The sequence below is a fragment of the Larus michahellis genome, chromosome 2 (assembly GCF_964199755.1).
Source record: "Larus michahellis chromosome 2, bLarMic1.1, whole genome shotgun sequence".
Taxonomy (NCBI): domain Eukaryota; kingdom Metazoa; phylum Chordata; class Aves; order Charadriiformes; family Laridae; genus Larus; species Larus michahellis.
Window position 1 is genome coordinate 150,458,756 of NC_133897.1, and position 16,264 is coordinate 150,475,019.

At 43.7% G+C, this 16,264-nt stretch overlaps 1 protein-coding gene across 2 annotated transcripts; it reads right to left on the minus strand.

The window, feature by feature from the left end:
* Positions 1-812: 812 nt before the first annotated feature.
* Positions 813-12,588, minus strand: KCNV1 (potassium voltage-gated channel modifier subfamily V member 1). 2 transcript variants are annotated; one of them, XM_074577701.1, is made up of 4 exons: positions 12,185-12,588; positions 11,076-11,588; positions 8,748-9,274; positions 813-2,776 (listed from the first exon to the last, which is right to left on the minus strand). In XM_074577701.1, exons 1-4 carry the CDS (start codon positions 12,298-12,300, stop codon positions 2,265-2,267), a joined length of 1,668 nt encoding a protein of 555 aa, XP_074433802.1. In that variant the 5' UTR covers positions 12,301-12,588; the 3' UTR covers positions 813-2,264. The 2 variants fall into 2 exon arrangements, with proteins under 2 accessions (XP_074433802.1, XP_074433801.1); XM_074577700.1 differs by having other exon boundaries at positions 11,076-11,780; positions 12,185-12,324.
* Positions 12,589-16,264: the final 3,676 nt, after the last annotated feature.

Here is a 16,264-nt window from a genome sequence, read left to right on the forward strand (position 1 = left end):
TGGATAAATTCTCTGCCACGTTTCCCCACGAGCATTTCTAGGAAAGTTTATCTCCAGAGCTGCTGAAAGGAGTGAATCAATTGATACATCCCAGAACATTTCTCTCATTCTTTTGACTCCTCCATAAAAAGCACAGGCTGCAATAAAAGCAGCCTTTCCCTAAAGAGAATCAATCAGCTATCTAACTGCATTTCCTTTCTCAAACAGAGATCAGATGCTGTACAAGAAAGCACAAAAGACATTACAAAACAGCCTTCCCACAATGAAAGCTTCTTCCTAATTCCCTATAATTAGAATGACTTTTGAATGAGAAACAGTCTGTACAATTTGTGCAGCCTGAGAGACTTCCTGCTCCAAGGAGCTACGAAATAATAACCCAGAGTGGGCTGCATCAAACCTCCCTTGCAGAACTCGTTTTGTCTCCTGGACATCTACGAGAGTTTTGTGATGGATTCATAGAGCAGCTGGGCAGAGGGGAACACTGTGATAACACAGTTTGGTCTCGGTGTAACACAGATCGTGAGGCTTACCTATGAATTTTCACACCTAGACAATTTCTGGTAGAGCAAGACACACTTTTTTCATCTCCAGTGTTTTCCCTTGGCTTCCTTCTGACCTTGGTGACAGCTGCACGTGCTGCACTGGTCCCAAATCCAAATGTTGACCGATGCCAGCTGGCAAATCACAAGTTTCATGCTGAAATGATGCTCAGTTTGCATCAACGTCGGAGCCTTTGAAAATTTTGCTTGCTGTATTATGTTTGCACCACCATTTATAGGGAATAGGAGGAAAAGACACTGTAGTTTCAAAACAAGCATTATTCAATTTTTATTACAAGCAGGTTATTTCACTCGTTCATATATCCTCAAAGGCAGTTTAAGCCTTCTATATACATAAATACCTTATAAAACTAAATAATCCACAGTTAAAAGGTGCTTCTTTTTAGTGAGTATGTTGAATTAATGTCAAACGTAAATGTTGTCTGTACTCACGTTGCCCAAAAGAAATGTGAGAGAGGTTTTTTTTTTGGTTTTTTTTATTTAACCTACTAGTTGAGTTATATGCATACTGTGGCAATGTCATAATCTAGGACAGTGAAATTATATTAAAGAAAAGCTTTGTTTGATAAAAATGATATTAGGCCACTGAAGTGGTGGGAAACTTGACTGAAAATACCCCTGATTGTATATACCCCTTGACTGATTATTTTAATTTTGTACTTTGATTACTGCATTAGACTAAGCATGCAGTCCAACAAGTGCTCGTTTTTCCTTTGATGAGGGATTTTTCTAATAATGGGTCAGTGAAGATTATTAATTTTTTATAAAAATCTGGCCCACTCGGAATACCTAATTTTAATAGGAGACAGAGAAAAGAGTAGTTTATCTTTTACCATTTCTGTTTCTTCCGATATCCATCAGTGACTACTTGAGCACAAAAACTTCTTAGCTACACAAGTAAGTTATGGGAATCAAAACACATAAAGAAGGCATAGTTCAAACTAAGTTTGTAAATGACTTCTATGCTGGAAAGGCTGTATTAGCTCCTGCAACTTCTAGAGCGACTCCAAAGGATGCTCTATATTACAGCACCTATTTCATTACTATTTTATACTTCGCAGCAGATCTCGCATCTGCTTAATACTTTCACCTGTCTCCTGATACCCACAATGTGTCTGGCAGCCCTTTGCTTCTCTTCAAATGAGGAAATTCTCCCCCCTCCAGGGTTTAGTAACCTCTTTTTCAGGAAAATGGAGTAGAAGATGGGGATAAGAAAGGCAGTCAGGATGAAGCTTCTTATAGGAATGTCATCCTAAATTTATTCAACATTTCACTTCTTTAGACTTCCCTTTTCAGTTTTTCTTTATGTCTTTGACTTTTGTTCCTCCAATGCAAAACTAAATCTCATAGATCTTCAAAATTCAAAACACTGTGGCAATTTTCACTAAGTCTTTATTCTTATACATTAGCAAGGACATAAGATTCATAGGCAAGTGTTTGCATCACTGTTTTTCTTTGATGGACCCATTATTTCCCATCTGACCCACCACGATCCAGTTCTGGAAGCAGGTTTCAGAACTTGAGAGACTCCACATTATGAAATCTGCCTTTTGTATACAATAATTATCTCTGTCTGTTCAAGTTAGTAAAACTCCAGCTGGAAAAGCAAATACACTGTGTGGCAAATAATAAAAAAAAGAGAGATGCTTAATACTACTTTTTTGAAGTAGTCTATTTGCTATACAAGGCTAAATAACTTAAAAGTCAAAACCAAAAATCATCTGCTCCACTGCTCCTTGTACTTGCTCTCTCTCTGCTTTTTAACCGTAACATGTCCATAACACTGCGTGCATATATGTCTCGCAAATTAACATTGATATTTGAATCGCTGGACGAGTTCTTCATGAGTTTCTTTAAAGCTTCACGCTGCCGAAGAGCAGCTTCTTTTATCTTCAGTGTAAAGTAACAGGCAGAAAACCGGTCATTTATTATAGCTATTGGCAAAGCCAAAACCAGTATTCCTGATAGTATACACATGAAGGCCACTACCTTACCAATGGTAGTGTCTGGTCTAATGTCACCATAACCAACAGTTGTCATGGAAGTTGTTGCCCACCACCAAGCACCAGGTACGCTTGTGAAAGTGGTGCCTGGCACGCCTTGCTCCACAAAGTACTCCACGGTGGAAAATATAGAGATTCCTACAGAGAGGAAAAGCAGCAAAAGGCCAACCTCCTCGTAGCACTGTGCGATAGTCATCCCAAGAGACCGCAAGCCTGAAAGACAAGAAATGCTGTCAGTAGGCTGATTCACGTAGCTGCCATCATAACTTTGCAAAACATCTCTTATTTGAAAGCCTTATATTTTCCTTCGACTGCTAGTAAACATGCCTTAAGAAAAAGGGGTGCTGCTCTCAACACTACTGTGAAAACATGATTTAAAGAAATGGATTAAAATGTTAGACTGAACCACTGACATCATCTCTGTTTCCTTAAGACAGAGCATATAAATTTGCCTCGTTACTTATCATTTGAACTTAGTATGCCTGTGGTTTAGAAAAGCTAACCAATCTTGATGTAGTCAACTGGCTGTAACAGAAGATCTTGCACAATTTTTAATAAGTTACCTAAATAACCGTTGTTGTGGTTGAACCTCAGCCAGCAACCAGGACCACGCGGCTGCTCGCTCACTCCCCACTTTTGTCACTTTGGAACAAGCAACCCTTAGTTACCAAATCTGTGTTCCAGGTGGGTGCTTAGAGCCCGGTTCAGTCACTCAGTAACTTTTTCTTTGCTCAGGACTATTTTTAATCCTTTTACAGCTCTCATAGCCTCTCCAACCCTTCCTTCCCCCAAAAAACCTATCAATATCTTTATCTGTAGACATCAAAACACAGGGAGTTCGTGTACAGCTGACCGCTCTCCATAACCCCCCACATTCCTTTTAGTGCTGTTGCCTCAAGGCTAGACTGCCCGACAAAGCCAGCAGGAAAGTAAATCCAATAATAGTGCAATGGGTAAATATTGCACACATAAACAAAGAAGGAAGATAACAGGGTATGAACTCAGCTGAGACACATGGGAGGCTGAAATTCTCTTTTGAATCACAAGTGATTTTCGACCGGTTTTTAATACTGTTCTTTAAAAACGTACTATGTTTTCTTTAATAATTGAGAAAAACACAATGCTTATGAATTAGTCTTCATGGGGTACACTTCTATCTAAATCAGTGTTTGCAAAATAGCTCATCGGAGCTCTGCCTCTGCTTGCAGACTTCATATGCTCATTAGGGTAATAAGCAATTCGATTTGCTTTTCTTTCCTCAATCTCAAACTACAAGGTGTTAAAATTTCTTCTTGCCTTTGGCTCTTTCTTTTTCCCCTCAGGTCTATTGGGTTTTAAAGTTTTTGTTTATGTACAACAAACAGTGTAAGTACACACTAGAGTTTGTAGGGAGTGTTTCCTTTTTCAATATTTTCTTCTATGAACTCCATTTAAGGACTTGTCCATATCCAGGTTTTATATTACTATCACTATGATATGTTGGTTAGAATGCTTATTACAGTGATGTAGTTTAAACCTGAAATGCAAGGGTAATACGATATACCAGTGTAATCTTTTCTCTGTTAACATGACTGCCTCAACATCTTGAAAATGCACTAAGATAAGCAGTGTAAAAGCTGTGTGAGACAATTGCAAAGATCCAGATCAAACTCTCATCTTCCAAGGAAGTCACTATAATCAATTGCCCTGTAAAACCCCCTACTGAACAAGGTAGAAGAGTAAGTCCTTTTGGGTGACCTAGGAAGAAGGTACTCCAATTTAAAATTACTTCTACAGCATTTCTTTTCAAAGCATAAATGAGTACTCTAAAAGCCAGGGTCTGCACCTTATGATGGATCCTGAGAACACTATAGCTAAAAAACAGTGCAACTCTTCCATAAACCAGGTCAAAATAAGGAGGAACAGGACAGTGACTGCTAACTGTTTGTTCCACGTCTTCAGTAAAATATTCTTCCTATGTTTAATTATTCTGACTGTTAGAGAGGCTGATTTTTTTTTTTAGCATTCACAGTTCTATTATCCTCATCTCAAACAAAGGTACTGAAAAACTGCAGAAGGTGAAGAAGAGTTTAACAGAAATGATTCAGTGTGTGGAAAAACAGAGCTCAAGCTGTCTCAGTTATCAAATAGGAAAACAGGTATTGAAGAGTTGTCTTGGTTATCATAAAGGGAAATAATAACTACAGAACCCTTTAATTTGTTAAAGCAAAAAAAAAAAAAAAAAGAAAGAAACAAAAACCCCAGAAACTACACCAGTGCCTGGACCTTGAAATGAAAAAAAAGAAAAATTAATTTGGTGAGGTGGTAAGGGTACATAATCACTAGAATGAATTATCAGTGAAACAACGGTTCTCCATCTCTTCACATCTTCAGATGAAGTCAGAAGACATTTTTAGATGGATCTATGAATCAGACACCTTACTGGACTCCGCAGTTCATTCTAAGTGGGAATTAGTTAGGCGTATTAAGAATAATATATTCTGCCATATTATATTGTAATTTTAAAAAATGTCTCTGTGCCCTAGCACACAGCCAAGCTAGGGCTGTTCCAGCACAGACACCTCAGCAAGTCTTATGACTTCCCATGAGAACTCCTTGCCGAGAGCTGTAACAGCGTGGTTACTCGTGCTGGGAGGTGCTGGCACGGGGCAGGCAAGCACCCCAGCCCTGGGGCCAGCCGGAGGAAGGGGCGGTGTTTCTGCCAGGCAGGTCACGTTCCGCCTTTCTATGGCCCAAACGGACATGGCAATACAAGCTGATGTTTGGAACTTCCAATTTACACACAGCATTTAAATCATCCTAAACTTTTGGCACTACAGGTGCTGAAGTTTCAATTTTTCATGTATCCAGAGGCATCTCATCCCGACATACACTGCAGCCTTCTTTCAGGTATATGCCTATTGCCATCAGAAGCAAGATGCTCACACTCTTCTTCTCCTCAAGGAGTCAATCTGTAAATGCTTCCCAGAGGAAGACCAGCAAGGTTGCATGCAAAACACGGCTCCAGAAGGAATCCAACAGCTGGGGAGCATCAGAGAATGTGAGGAATGCAGGTTCAGTTCTCACCTATTCTTGCAGCCACTCAAATCCACAATTTTGCTATCTCAAAAGGTCTCACCTTACATACATTTTCTGGGCAGAGGTGCTACTGATTTCTCAGTTGCTCTTTGACGAAGTATAGCACTCGGCGTAAGTAATCACACAGTCACTCCAATCTAGCTCCAGTGTTTCTCGGCATCACATCCCTCCTATTAGCTTGGTTCAGCTTTCAAAGGGGCAGAAATGATTCTTCCATTTCTTTCTCTGCCCTTCCTCACAAAAAGGTTAATCTGCCATTTATTTAAAAAGAAAGTGAATAAAAGAGATGGTATGTTTTTTTCTAACTCATATCTGCCCCTGACAGCAAAGCCAGGCTGCTGCTGGGACCCCAGCTTTGCTATGGGTCTGCAGAGATGCTCTCCTTGGGATTGTGATCACTCCTCCGTGGCGAAAGAGGCGCTGCAGCCATGAATTTTCTCATCTCTTCTGATCTCGCACTCCTCTTGCCACGCAAAGCAGGTGAGGTGCACATGAAGCTTTGTCTGGCCCGAGAGCGCAGGAGGCAGAGAGAAGCTTCACAGGGAGGCAGCTTTGAGCTGCCAGATCCAGGGCAAGAGAGCAGAACTGTTGTGAGTGCCATCCCTAAACACTGAGATTTTTCAGGACTGCCTCGGTATGTGCAATGAAGATGGTCTCTGTGTATGGTACTTATGGGGTTCATTTATATTAGCAGCTGTGGTTGTGTTTAGATGCACGTTAACAAAACTCTCTTCTGCTACATACCTCCCACATCTCTAGCGGTCAAAAACAAGGCTTCAGATCTGAGAGTGTATGTTTCTATTTTCATTTATTAGGGCTATGTTTTGTCTTAGTAGCAGCATCTCCTCTAACAGAAGATCAAAACAGTGACTTTCTACATTTAAATCATACAGGTTTGATGTAGTGTGCTGGGCCCAAGTGGGCAGCAACTCTGAACTACCAAAGAAGCAAGCACAGTGATGGTAATGCTGCTCTGCATGGTTTAAGTAACATACGTTACTTCTCATATTTTGAAACTGGTACTTTGGTTTTAGTAGCAAGATGATAGCTCACTTACAGATTAGGAGACTAGATTTTGATATAATTAATACTCTTCTACCTAACGTGGAATTACTGAACTCTTAACGGCACTCAATATTGTGATATAAACTGTAGTAATATTTTAACGAATTTAAGAATAAATAGACACAAAAGTTTAGACCATCCCTGAAAGTTAATATATCTGAAGTTAACAGTTATTATGCAAGTGTTTGAAACATCTGGTTTCAACTTGATAGAAAAAGCCTTAGAACTGAGTTTCATGGATTCATTCTGTAACAGTAAAATGCAATAAACTGGAAACTTTATAACTAGAATCAATATATTTCTGGATAACTGTTTTGTTATTCAGCACAAAAGTGCCTTGATGAGTTAAAATCTTTCTCTTATTTTCAAAATGCAATTAGAGAGGAATGCATTCACATTAGAGCTACCATCAGAAGTGGGTAGCAGCCTTTCTTGCGAAAAAACCACCACCAAACCCTGCACAAAATATAATGAAGCAAAACAAACTCATTGACAGACTGAATCATTATAAACTTCCTTTCAACTGCTTTCTAAGGGACTGCTATGCATCAGTATAGGCATAATCCAGGGTAGGCGAGTAAGATTAAGATACTTCCCAAACCACTACGATTATGCTCCGCAGCCTTAAAGCTATTCCCTGCCATTGGTAGGCAGGTTCATTGCCCTTCTGTAGGAACAAAAATAAAAAGACAAATTCTGCTGCTGCAAGCACACTGTAATGCCTGCTGGGGTAGGGTCAGTTCACAAAAAGCGGGGAGGTGGGTCTCCGAAAAAGAGAAGCATTGACCAATTTTCCTGCTCCATGGCAAGAAATCCTGGAAGGGTACGTTGAGTGCGATGTAAGAACAACCATCACCATCTTCAGAACAGGCTAATATTGCAGGACAAAGACCGTGATTTACTGTTAGGATCCGAGTTTTCAAAGCTCTAAGTGTTGGCTGAACATTTCTCCTGTCAAATTCGGTGCCATATCCAGCACTGATTTAAGTGGGAACATGATTAAATCTTTGAATTGGCACCTTGAAAATGCCAAGCACTGGGTAACATCATGGCATGGAAAGGGTGTGGTGGGAGTATGGCTTTTGCTCTTTCATATATCGAGGCATTTACATGTCATGAAGTAGTAATAAAGATGGGGTAAACACATGGAGAAACGCAACACTTTCCAATCACTTCCAGCTTCCTCTGATAAATTCCCACTAGGAAACATTACCTTTTATGCCTTCCCTTCACTACTCAGAAAGAGTGGACAAAAATGTTCTCAGAAATGCATCTCACCTTCCACCCTAGCCTGCTTGCTGTTCATCTATCTGTCTGCTGGCCCGTCAGAAGAGCTTGGACACCAAGGGCCCCACACCGATGGGTGAATGCTGACTGCATCTGACACTGCTGCTCTGAGCTGCACCTAGGTCCATTCAGTAAACAGCCCCCAGCTGTGCTCCACATATCACACAGATATCAGTGTCTTCAACAGGGCCAGAGAGACCCTCAGCCCACTGCCCTGTAGGATTCAGTTTTAACAGTTTTCTTGAAACACTCTCTATCCCGGTTGTTTTCAGGATCTATGCTGTACACAAAATCACTATATATTTCTTTGCATATAGTTCCTAACAAAATAAATTGTGACAGGTACTAAAGCTGTCATTAATGGGCTTTTGGTAATACAAAAAGCGTGGGTCAATGATGCCTGCTGCTTTTCTTGCTTCATCCCTAACCAAATCAACTCAAATGTATGTTTGTAAATTTATGACACTGTGAATGACTGGGGGATGATTTACCACCTCCAACTTTGGGGCCTGTTTTTGTAAATATTCTATGCAAACAATATACACTGGCTTTATGAAGAACTAAAACTAACTGGAGAAGGCCCCTGCCACTCAATTACCAATGTCCAAAAGTAAGATTTTCACAAGCCATTACTGCTAACATTAGATTGGGTAGAAAGGTTAGGCAAAAATGCACACAAAATGGGGGGCTGTGCCCAGGAACAACTGGTGTAGGCAGCAAAAACAAGAAGTACCACTGCCATGGCCAAAAATACCTGTTGAATGTCTTCCCAGCTTCAGCATCCGCAGGGCTCTGAGCAGTCTGAGCACTTGGACAATGCGCCCCACATTCTCCAGTTCTTGGGAGCTCTCCCCACCACACAGGCTCTCCACCAGCAGGGTGATGTAGAAAGGTAAAATAGCAAGGAGGTCTATGATGTTTGCCACACTCCTTAGGAAGCGACACCGATCCCGTGCACACAGGAACCTCAAAACAAACTCCACAGTGAACCACGCAATGCACAGGTACTCTAGGGCATCCAGTAGCGGTGGTGCCAGCCAGCTTAGCTCTACCGAAATCAAAGCCATGTTGGCAATGGACACAACAACAAAAGCCATGGACAGAGTGCCGAAAGTCCTGGCTGCTGGAGAGGAGCCAGGCTTTTCCAAAACTTCCCACAGTTTCTGTCTGACACTAGGACAGAGGCTACCAGAAAAGTCCTCTTCTTCATCTTGGGCATCCAGTTCTTCTGCATCTTTCTTGATGTCTAAGGCTTCACTCAGCTCCTTCCTCCTGAAGTACCTGCCCAGAAACCCCCCCAAAAGATTTTTTAATACCAATGTGTGTACATTTTTCTTATCCTCTACTATGTGAGACATAAGAATACACATTGTAGTATACCTTACTTGAGCTCAGAAAACCCTGATGTCAAGCGTATGGTTGATGATTTTATTAATTGAGACCCTGCAGCATGTTTCCATTGACTTGATATTTCTATTCCCTCATTTCACATCAGTGACAGTTTGTATGTGCAGAGTAATTTTATTCTGATAGCATGTTATTTACACAGATCATGTTGACTACTGTGGGATCTGCTGCATGACTAACATGCATTCTTGTAAGCAATCCTGGCACAACCAGACCCTCTGTTTCTAAATTGTCCTCAATTTTATTAATTATATTCCATTTTTATTATTGGTGTGTATCTGCAATACTAAAAGGGAAGGCATAATAAAGACCATGCAGTTCATGGGTGTAGTTCTGATCAATACACGCTATGATAACAAGTTATCTTTCTTTCTTGAAATATATAGGTCCTCACACAACAACGTGCACGAGCATCTGTGCTGAGCAAAACTTACAGATTGTAAATGCATAGCTGAGTGTTTTGTTAGAGCAAGAGTATATTTACAGAACAATTTCATGAAACACAAACATTCCCAAAGTACACTAAAAAAATCCTTTTCTTTCATATCTGTATTTTTTGACTGCTGCAAATCTCAAGTCTTAGACAAAGGCTAGTGGGCTGTGCAATTTTGCCTTCATTTGATACGCAGTGACTCTTGCATATGCCAAAGAGGTCTGTAGTTCCTTGTACCACCAACAAAGTAGGAGCTTTCAGTTAAACCTACCAGGGAAGAAAGAAAGGGATAAAAACCAGGATCCAACTCTCTCAGCTGCAGAACTGGACCATGCTAGGGTAGGATAACTTCAGTACCCTTTTGGGGTGGGGCTGCCTCTGTTTCTTTCTAGAAATTTTAATATAACCCCTTTAGATAAATAGCAGTTACACTCTTTAGAGAATTCATTTCTTCCATACTAACAAACAGACCAGTAGACAGTAAAAATTGTGGGGAAAAAAAATTATCTGCAAATAGAATTAACAGAAACGTCCTGGGGGTGGTTCGGTCCAAACCCACCTTGTTCCTAAGCTGCCTGTTACAATTTGTCTCTAGTGAGCCATGTTCCCGCTGTTGCTGCCCCCTCCCTGTAAGCTGCTACATCCATGTGCCATGCTTCCCATCACGGCTCCTCCTGGAGCCATGCCACCCACACTCAGCCTGGCAGGTGACCACCCCCCCTTCTGCCTCTCCAGCTTGGGTCTGGAAATCCTCCAGAACAAAAAGTGCGCAGTGGGGAGGCTCCAAACACTCTCAGCACCATGCCTGACTCCACATCCAATCCCTCTAACTAGGATAAGCCCAAACTGGATGACTGAAAGGACATCTCTCCTTTCACAAACTTTTTAATCTCCAGCATTGTCCCTTTCAAACATTTTGAGCTTCCAGGGCCAGTCCAAAGCTGGTACAGGACAACCCAGACCCTGCTCCTGTTAGGGTCTCAATATCTTGATCCCACAGCCAACCCGTTGCTCAGGAAAGGTCAACAGTGACCTCACCCAACACATCACCTCCCATTTCCTACACCCATCCACCTCTAGAGTAGGATTCAGGGCTGAACTCATCCAGCTTTGAGCACACTTTTCCCAATGCTCTGCTACCTCACCTACTGCTGAATCTCTCACCTGAGCGTCCCTGCACAGGAGTCAACACTTAGCACACCCAGCCCACAATCCTGCATGGTGCATCTTCCCACAACTCACCGGTCTCTGCAGCAGGAATCGATGCTGAGCTCATCCAAACCCCAGTACTGGATCTCCTGCAGGAAGGAGAGCGCACAAAGCTGCTCCATCACATGCAGCCTCCCTGTCTGGTAGTAATTCAGGATGTAGTGAAACGCCTGTGAGCTCCGGTCAAAGAAATATTCATTCTCCACGAGGTTGGCATCATCACAAAGCTCAAGGAGGCCAGAGGCCACATCCCGGGCAGCAGAGACCACTACGGCCAGTTTGCCAAGACGGGTGTCAGGGTAGCAAGACAAAGTTTGCTGGGACATCACAAAGCGGCTGCCTCCTACATTGATAGTAAAGCAGTCCAAGGAGGGAATGACCTTCTGCAGCAGGGGCCCCTGCTCTTCCTCACTGGAGAAAACACTGGAGTCCAGGGAGCCCAGGGATGTGCTGCTCCCTGGTTCCTCCAGGGACGCTTGGGAAGAAAGAGACATGCAGCAGGGAGGCGACTTCATCCTGTAGCTGCCAGCAGCAGCCCACACTCTCCTGGATCGAAAACACAACAAAGCTGCAGAGAAGACTGCCCCGCCGGGGGGGTGGCCGGGCCAGCCTAGAAACGTGTCACTCTGCTTTGGCTACTGTCCCAGGGACACCTCACCGTCCCCGCTTCCTCCCAGCGGTGCCTCCATCTGAGACGGAGGTCAGGCTGGGCGTTGGACAGCCCGGCACCGCCTACACCTGCGGGGATACAGAAGGAAGGACGGTACCTGAGACGGCTTCAGCTCCCGCTGTCCCCGCCGGCAGACCCCGCGGAGCGCCCGGCACCACCCGCCCGCCGCGGCCCCTCCGCTCCGGCGCCCACCTCCAGCTGCGGCGTCGAGGGCGGAGGGAACCGAGCAGGACAACGCGACACGGAACCCCGGCTCCAGCGCGGCTCCGGGCAGACCGGGACCGCCCCGACGGCATCCCGAGGGGCTTCGCCGCTGCCCGCCCCGGCCCCTCCGCCCCGGGGCACCCGCGATCGCGCTTCGTCCGGAGCCGCTGCCGAAGCTGACCCCCCTTCACCTGCCGCCGCGGAGCGGGACGGCTCGGCGCGGCTGCCTCCCCCCCGGCCAGCCCGTCCGCCCCCCGCCCCGCCTCACCTGCCCACCGCCCGCGGCTGGGCGCCGGCTGCAGCCGTCCCCTCGCCGCCAGCCTCCGCCCGCTCCCCCGGCTCCAAACTTCTGGGCAGGGCCGGCGCGGCTCCATTGCGGGTCATGTGCTGCGGGGGACAGGCGGGAGCTGGGGGGGGGGTTGGAGGGGGCTGCGCGGACGCGGGGCCGGGCCAGGCCAGGCCACCGCCCTCCCCGCCGCGGGGCCGAGCCGCCGCCGCCCCCGCCCCGCCCCGCCCCGGCAGCCGCTGGAGCCCGGGGGCGGCGGGGGGGGATGCCCGGGGCAGGAGTGCGGGGCAGGGGCGGTGCGGGACCCGGTGCCGGCCGCCCGCCCGCACCCGCAGGCTCCGGGGGCTTCCTCCAGCGACAGACCGAACCTGCAAACTTCTGCGAGCGAGTTCACAGGGCGATTTTGAAGCCGCCCCCCCACCTTTTATATACGTAAAAGCAAACATGTTTCTAAATAGATAACGTATCCCCACTTACGCTACTCCCACAACCACAAGTCTGAAGTCACTTAAGCGAAACAATCATTGTAAAGGCCAGTCGATGTACGTGAAAGTGCCTATTTTAACTTAGCTGTAGTCAGCCCGGTTTCTAAAATACTCTGGAATATCTTTGGCACCGTCCTGTGCTGACTTTGTAGCTCCTCAGTAAAGCAGTGCAAGAGTTATGTTCACCCTAACTACTTTTCCTCTTCTCCTATGAAACAGTTATTTCTGACAATTTTAAAATACTTTTGCAAATTTGCATTTTCTGCCACCTCTCACTCCCTGCCAGGAGGGGAAATCCTGCATCATGTCAAATGTGACATAGCATCTTGTACCACCAGCATTGTGTGTCATGTCATACCACCAGCTTTTGATCCCCCATCACTTGTTGCATACAACTGCCTCCCATTGTGTACTTTTCCACATTTATTTCACAGAGGTCTCATAACAGCTCATCTTTTGGATACCGGCAATCTTCCGTATTTAACGTGAAGATTAGCTGAACATTTACTGTACTGCAGTGTTGCAACACCCGCAGCAATCTCTCTGCTCAGCACTTGCTGGTGTAGAAATCTGCTCCAGGTGACTGCAGGCAAAAGTGTTCACTGATCGGAGAGAATCCAGAGGAGAACAGCCAGGATGGGGTTTGGAAGTCATGCCCCAAGAAGAAAAGGTAGGGTGGGACAGCTATGGTGGAGGGGAATGGGTATTATACCAGTCTTCAGAAACATAAAAGGCTGCTCGCAAAGATGAAGGGTGTACTCTGTTCTCCTTGTCTGCATTGGACACATGTAGAACTAATGGGGTGGAATGTCAGGAAGGACATTTAGGGTAGCCATTAGGAAGATTTTGGTGAAGCACTGGAGAAGGTCATCTGGGACGCTGGTCTCTGTCACTGGTCATCAAAGAACTGACTAGACAAGGATGTGTCAGAAATAGCGGAGGTGTGGCTGGAAGGGTTAGATGACCTTCTGAGACCCTGTCCAGCTCTATAATTCTGTATTTCAAGTATGCCATAAAGAAAAAATAATGACTTACTTGCATAGAAATTCTACTTTTTATTGTTTAAAGCAATCAAGTTGAAAAATAATATTTAAATGAAGGATCACAAAAATGTGAATTCATTTTCCATTGAAACCATCAGCAATTGCTGTTACGAAGCCAGCTTTCAGGTATAGACCGTTTTTAGTCCAGGCTTGCCATTCAGGAGTGTGGTCCCTCTGATGGATAGCACTTAAGGCAGCACTTAATTAAAAGTAATAATTAAAAAATTCATTAAGACCATCGGTAAGACCATTTCATTAAGACTATCAATGATAAGCAAATACCTCAGAACAGCAAGATGCCTTACTGAGTGTTATAGGCTCATAATTGTTCAGTCATAAAACTACTCACTCAACCTCTTTTCAGACTTCTCTTTCTGGTACTCATTCTTTCTGTCAGCCAGAAATACTTTTTTCAGACATATTTTCTCTGTTGGAAGGGAGATCTGAAAACACTTCCCTCCCATTACCATGATTCAAAGGACAGGTACTTCCCCTGTGGGTCCAGATCCACCGGTGTTTCTAAGAACCTGACTCAAAGTTTTGATATTGTCTTGTCAAAGTGAGTAATCTAATTCACAGCATCATTGAAGCTGTTCTGAAAATACTTGGATGCATCATTTTGAGCACATATATAAGACTTTGAGAGGCCAGGTTCAGTTTTTTGTTTATCTGTGTCCTTTGTGGAATGATGACTACATACACGTCACTTCAAAGTTATTTTTTTGTCTGCTTATCAAGTGTTTGAACTGGAGTGTTTTCTTCAAAGCGCTATAGGAAAGCCATGTGTTGAGGTTACGCTCTTCGTTAGTTTTGTGCACTTAATATGCATTCTGCACGCTCACTTCTCACAGCAGGAAAGCAACATCACCAACAAAGTTCCATAGTGTCCATAACTTCCATAACGTCCATTCACATCACCACAATTAGGCAAGAGATATGGGCATGATATAGTATCTTATTTCTGAGTTCTGGCTCTCTGCTAGTTGTAAATTTAGATTTTCATTTAAAAAAGTTTAGAAAACTGTTCAGAAAATTATTTTCAAATGTACCAATAAAATAAAGTCGGAACATTTCAAGGAAATGAGAAAAATGTTTTATGAGTAGAAAGGCTCCAAAATAGAGGATTTATTTTTCTACCACTAGAGACACAAGAAACAGGGACTACTGGTGCATTTTCCATTTTCTGGGGAACTCTTAAAGGATCAGCTATTCGTTGTTCCTGCTCATTTGTACATGAGGAACCAAAGCAACAGCTTTCATAATTTTATCATTCCCTTGGCAAACCCGCTCAGGCAACCATATTCTTATGCCACTGGAGAAGTGGCAAAAAATAATATAACAGATACAAAAAGAGAGAGTGATTTTGGCCTTAACCCTGCCAGTGAAGTGCTGCAGCTGAAGGAAACCACGGATATTTCCAAGGTGGTTTGGCGCATGGAATTTGTAACGTTGGGTAGAACCACGTCTGCATGGTTCAGAGATGTTGTTCAGACCGAAGGGGTTATACAGTCCTGCTTTGTCCTGTCAGGAATATCTGTAACAACTGAATGGTAGTGACATCTGCCTGAACTACTGTCTTTACCAATGCTCCAGCTGATATTTCCCTGGTATGATGCCACTGACTGAAAAAACAGATTTCATTATTTCAAGAGACGGTACAGAAAATTTTTTGCTGGAATGCTGAAAAATGAGTTGGAACCCAGTATGTCTGTTGTGGGAGTTGAAAAATTTGCTTCAGCAGAAAGCCAGCTGTTACAAAAACCTCTTTTATAATATATTTTCCTGATCTTCTGTACTTCTCATGTTGAAAGCTATGATTTTATGGCAATTGTGTAGTCACTTTTTCCAGCTGGAATACTGAGATGTACAGGGAAAAGCCAGGATGTGCAGGTCCCCAGATTTGGCTTTATCTTTTCAAATAGCCTTGATTCTCATCTCACAGGAGTAGAGATTGTAACTGATTGTAAGTGACTGAGATTTCTGACACATTTAAATTTTTCAAGTGTTTTGATCTCATATCTTAGTCTGTATTTGGAATGTAAAATCGGAGTGGCTCTCCTGGACTTTATGTGGTAGAATAGGGGGAAAAGGTTTGGAAAACAGTATGATAGGTAGGATATATCTAGGGAAAACTTTCTCCAGGAACATCTTCATAGTTACCAGCAGCACAGGGACTTGATGAGCCAGAGGTTGCATGGAGCCTAACATGTTTAATAACCTTTCATGCTAGTTTTTGAACTCATTTCTGTTTCGCTGTTGAGAACATTTTGTGCGAGGTTATCCACAATTTAACTGTGCACTGGGTGAAAGACACCATACAGTTCTGTTGAACCTTCCTTTGTTCTGGTGCTGTGGCTGTTGAATAACGGGCTCCTGCTCATGTTGCCAGCCCCATTGTGATTTTGCTGATACCTGCCATACAGTGACAGGTATCTGTGGAAGTGGTCAGTTCAATAATGTATCTTTAAGTTAAGCTTTTTGAGTAATACATCATATCAAGGGTTAAAATTAATGGATTTTGGCAGTTCCAGTAT

Coding starts and splice junctions, on each gene's coding strand:
- KCNV1 (XM_074577701.1), bottom strand. CDS start 12,300: ATGACCCGCAATGGAGCCGCGCCGGCCCTGCCCAGAAGTTTGGAGCCG. Junction 11,589..12,184: donor CAGCCGCGGGCGGTGGGCAG/GTGAGGCGGGGC, acceptor TTTTCGATCCAG/GAGAGTGTGGGCTGCTGCTG. Junction 9,275..11,075: donor GATTCCTGCTGCAGAGACCG/GTGAGTTGTGGG, acceptor GTTTCTGGGCAG/GTACTTCAGGAGGAAGGAGC.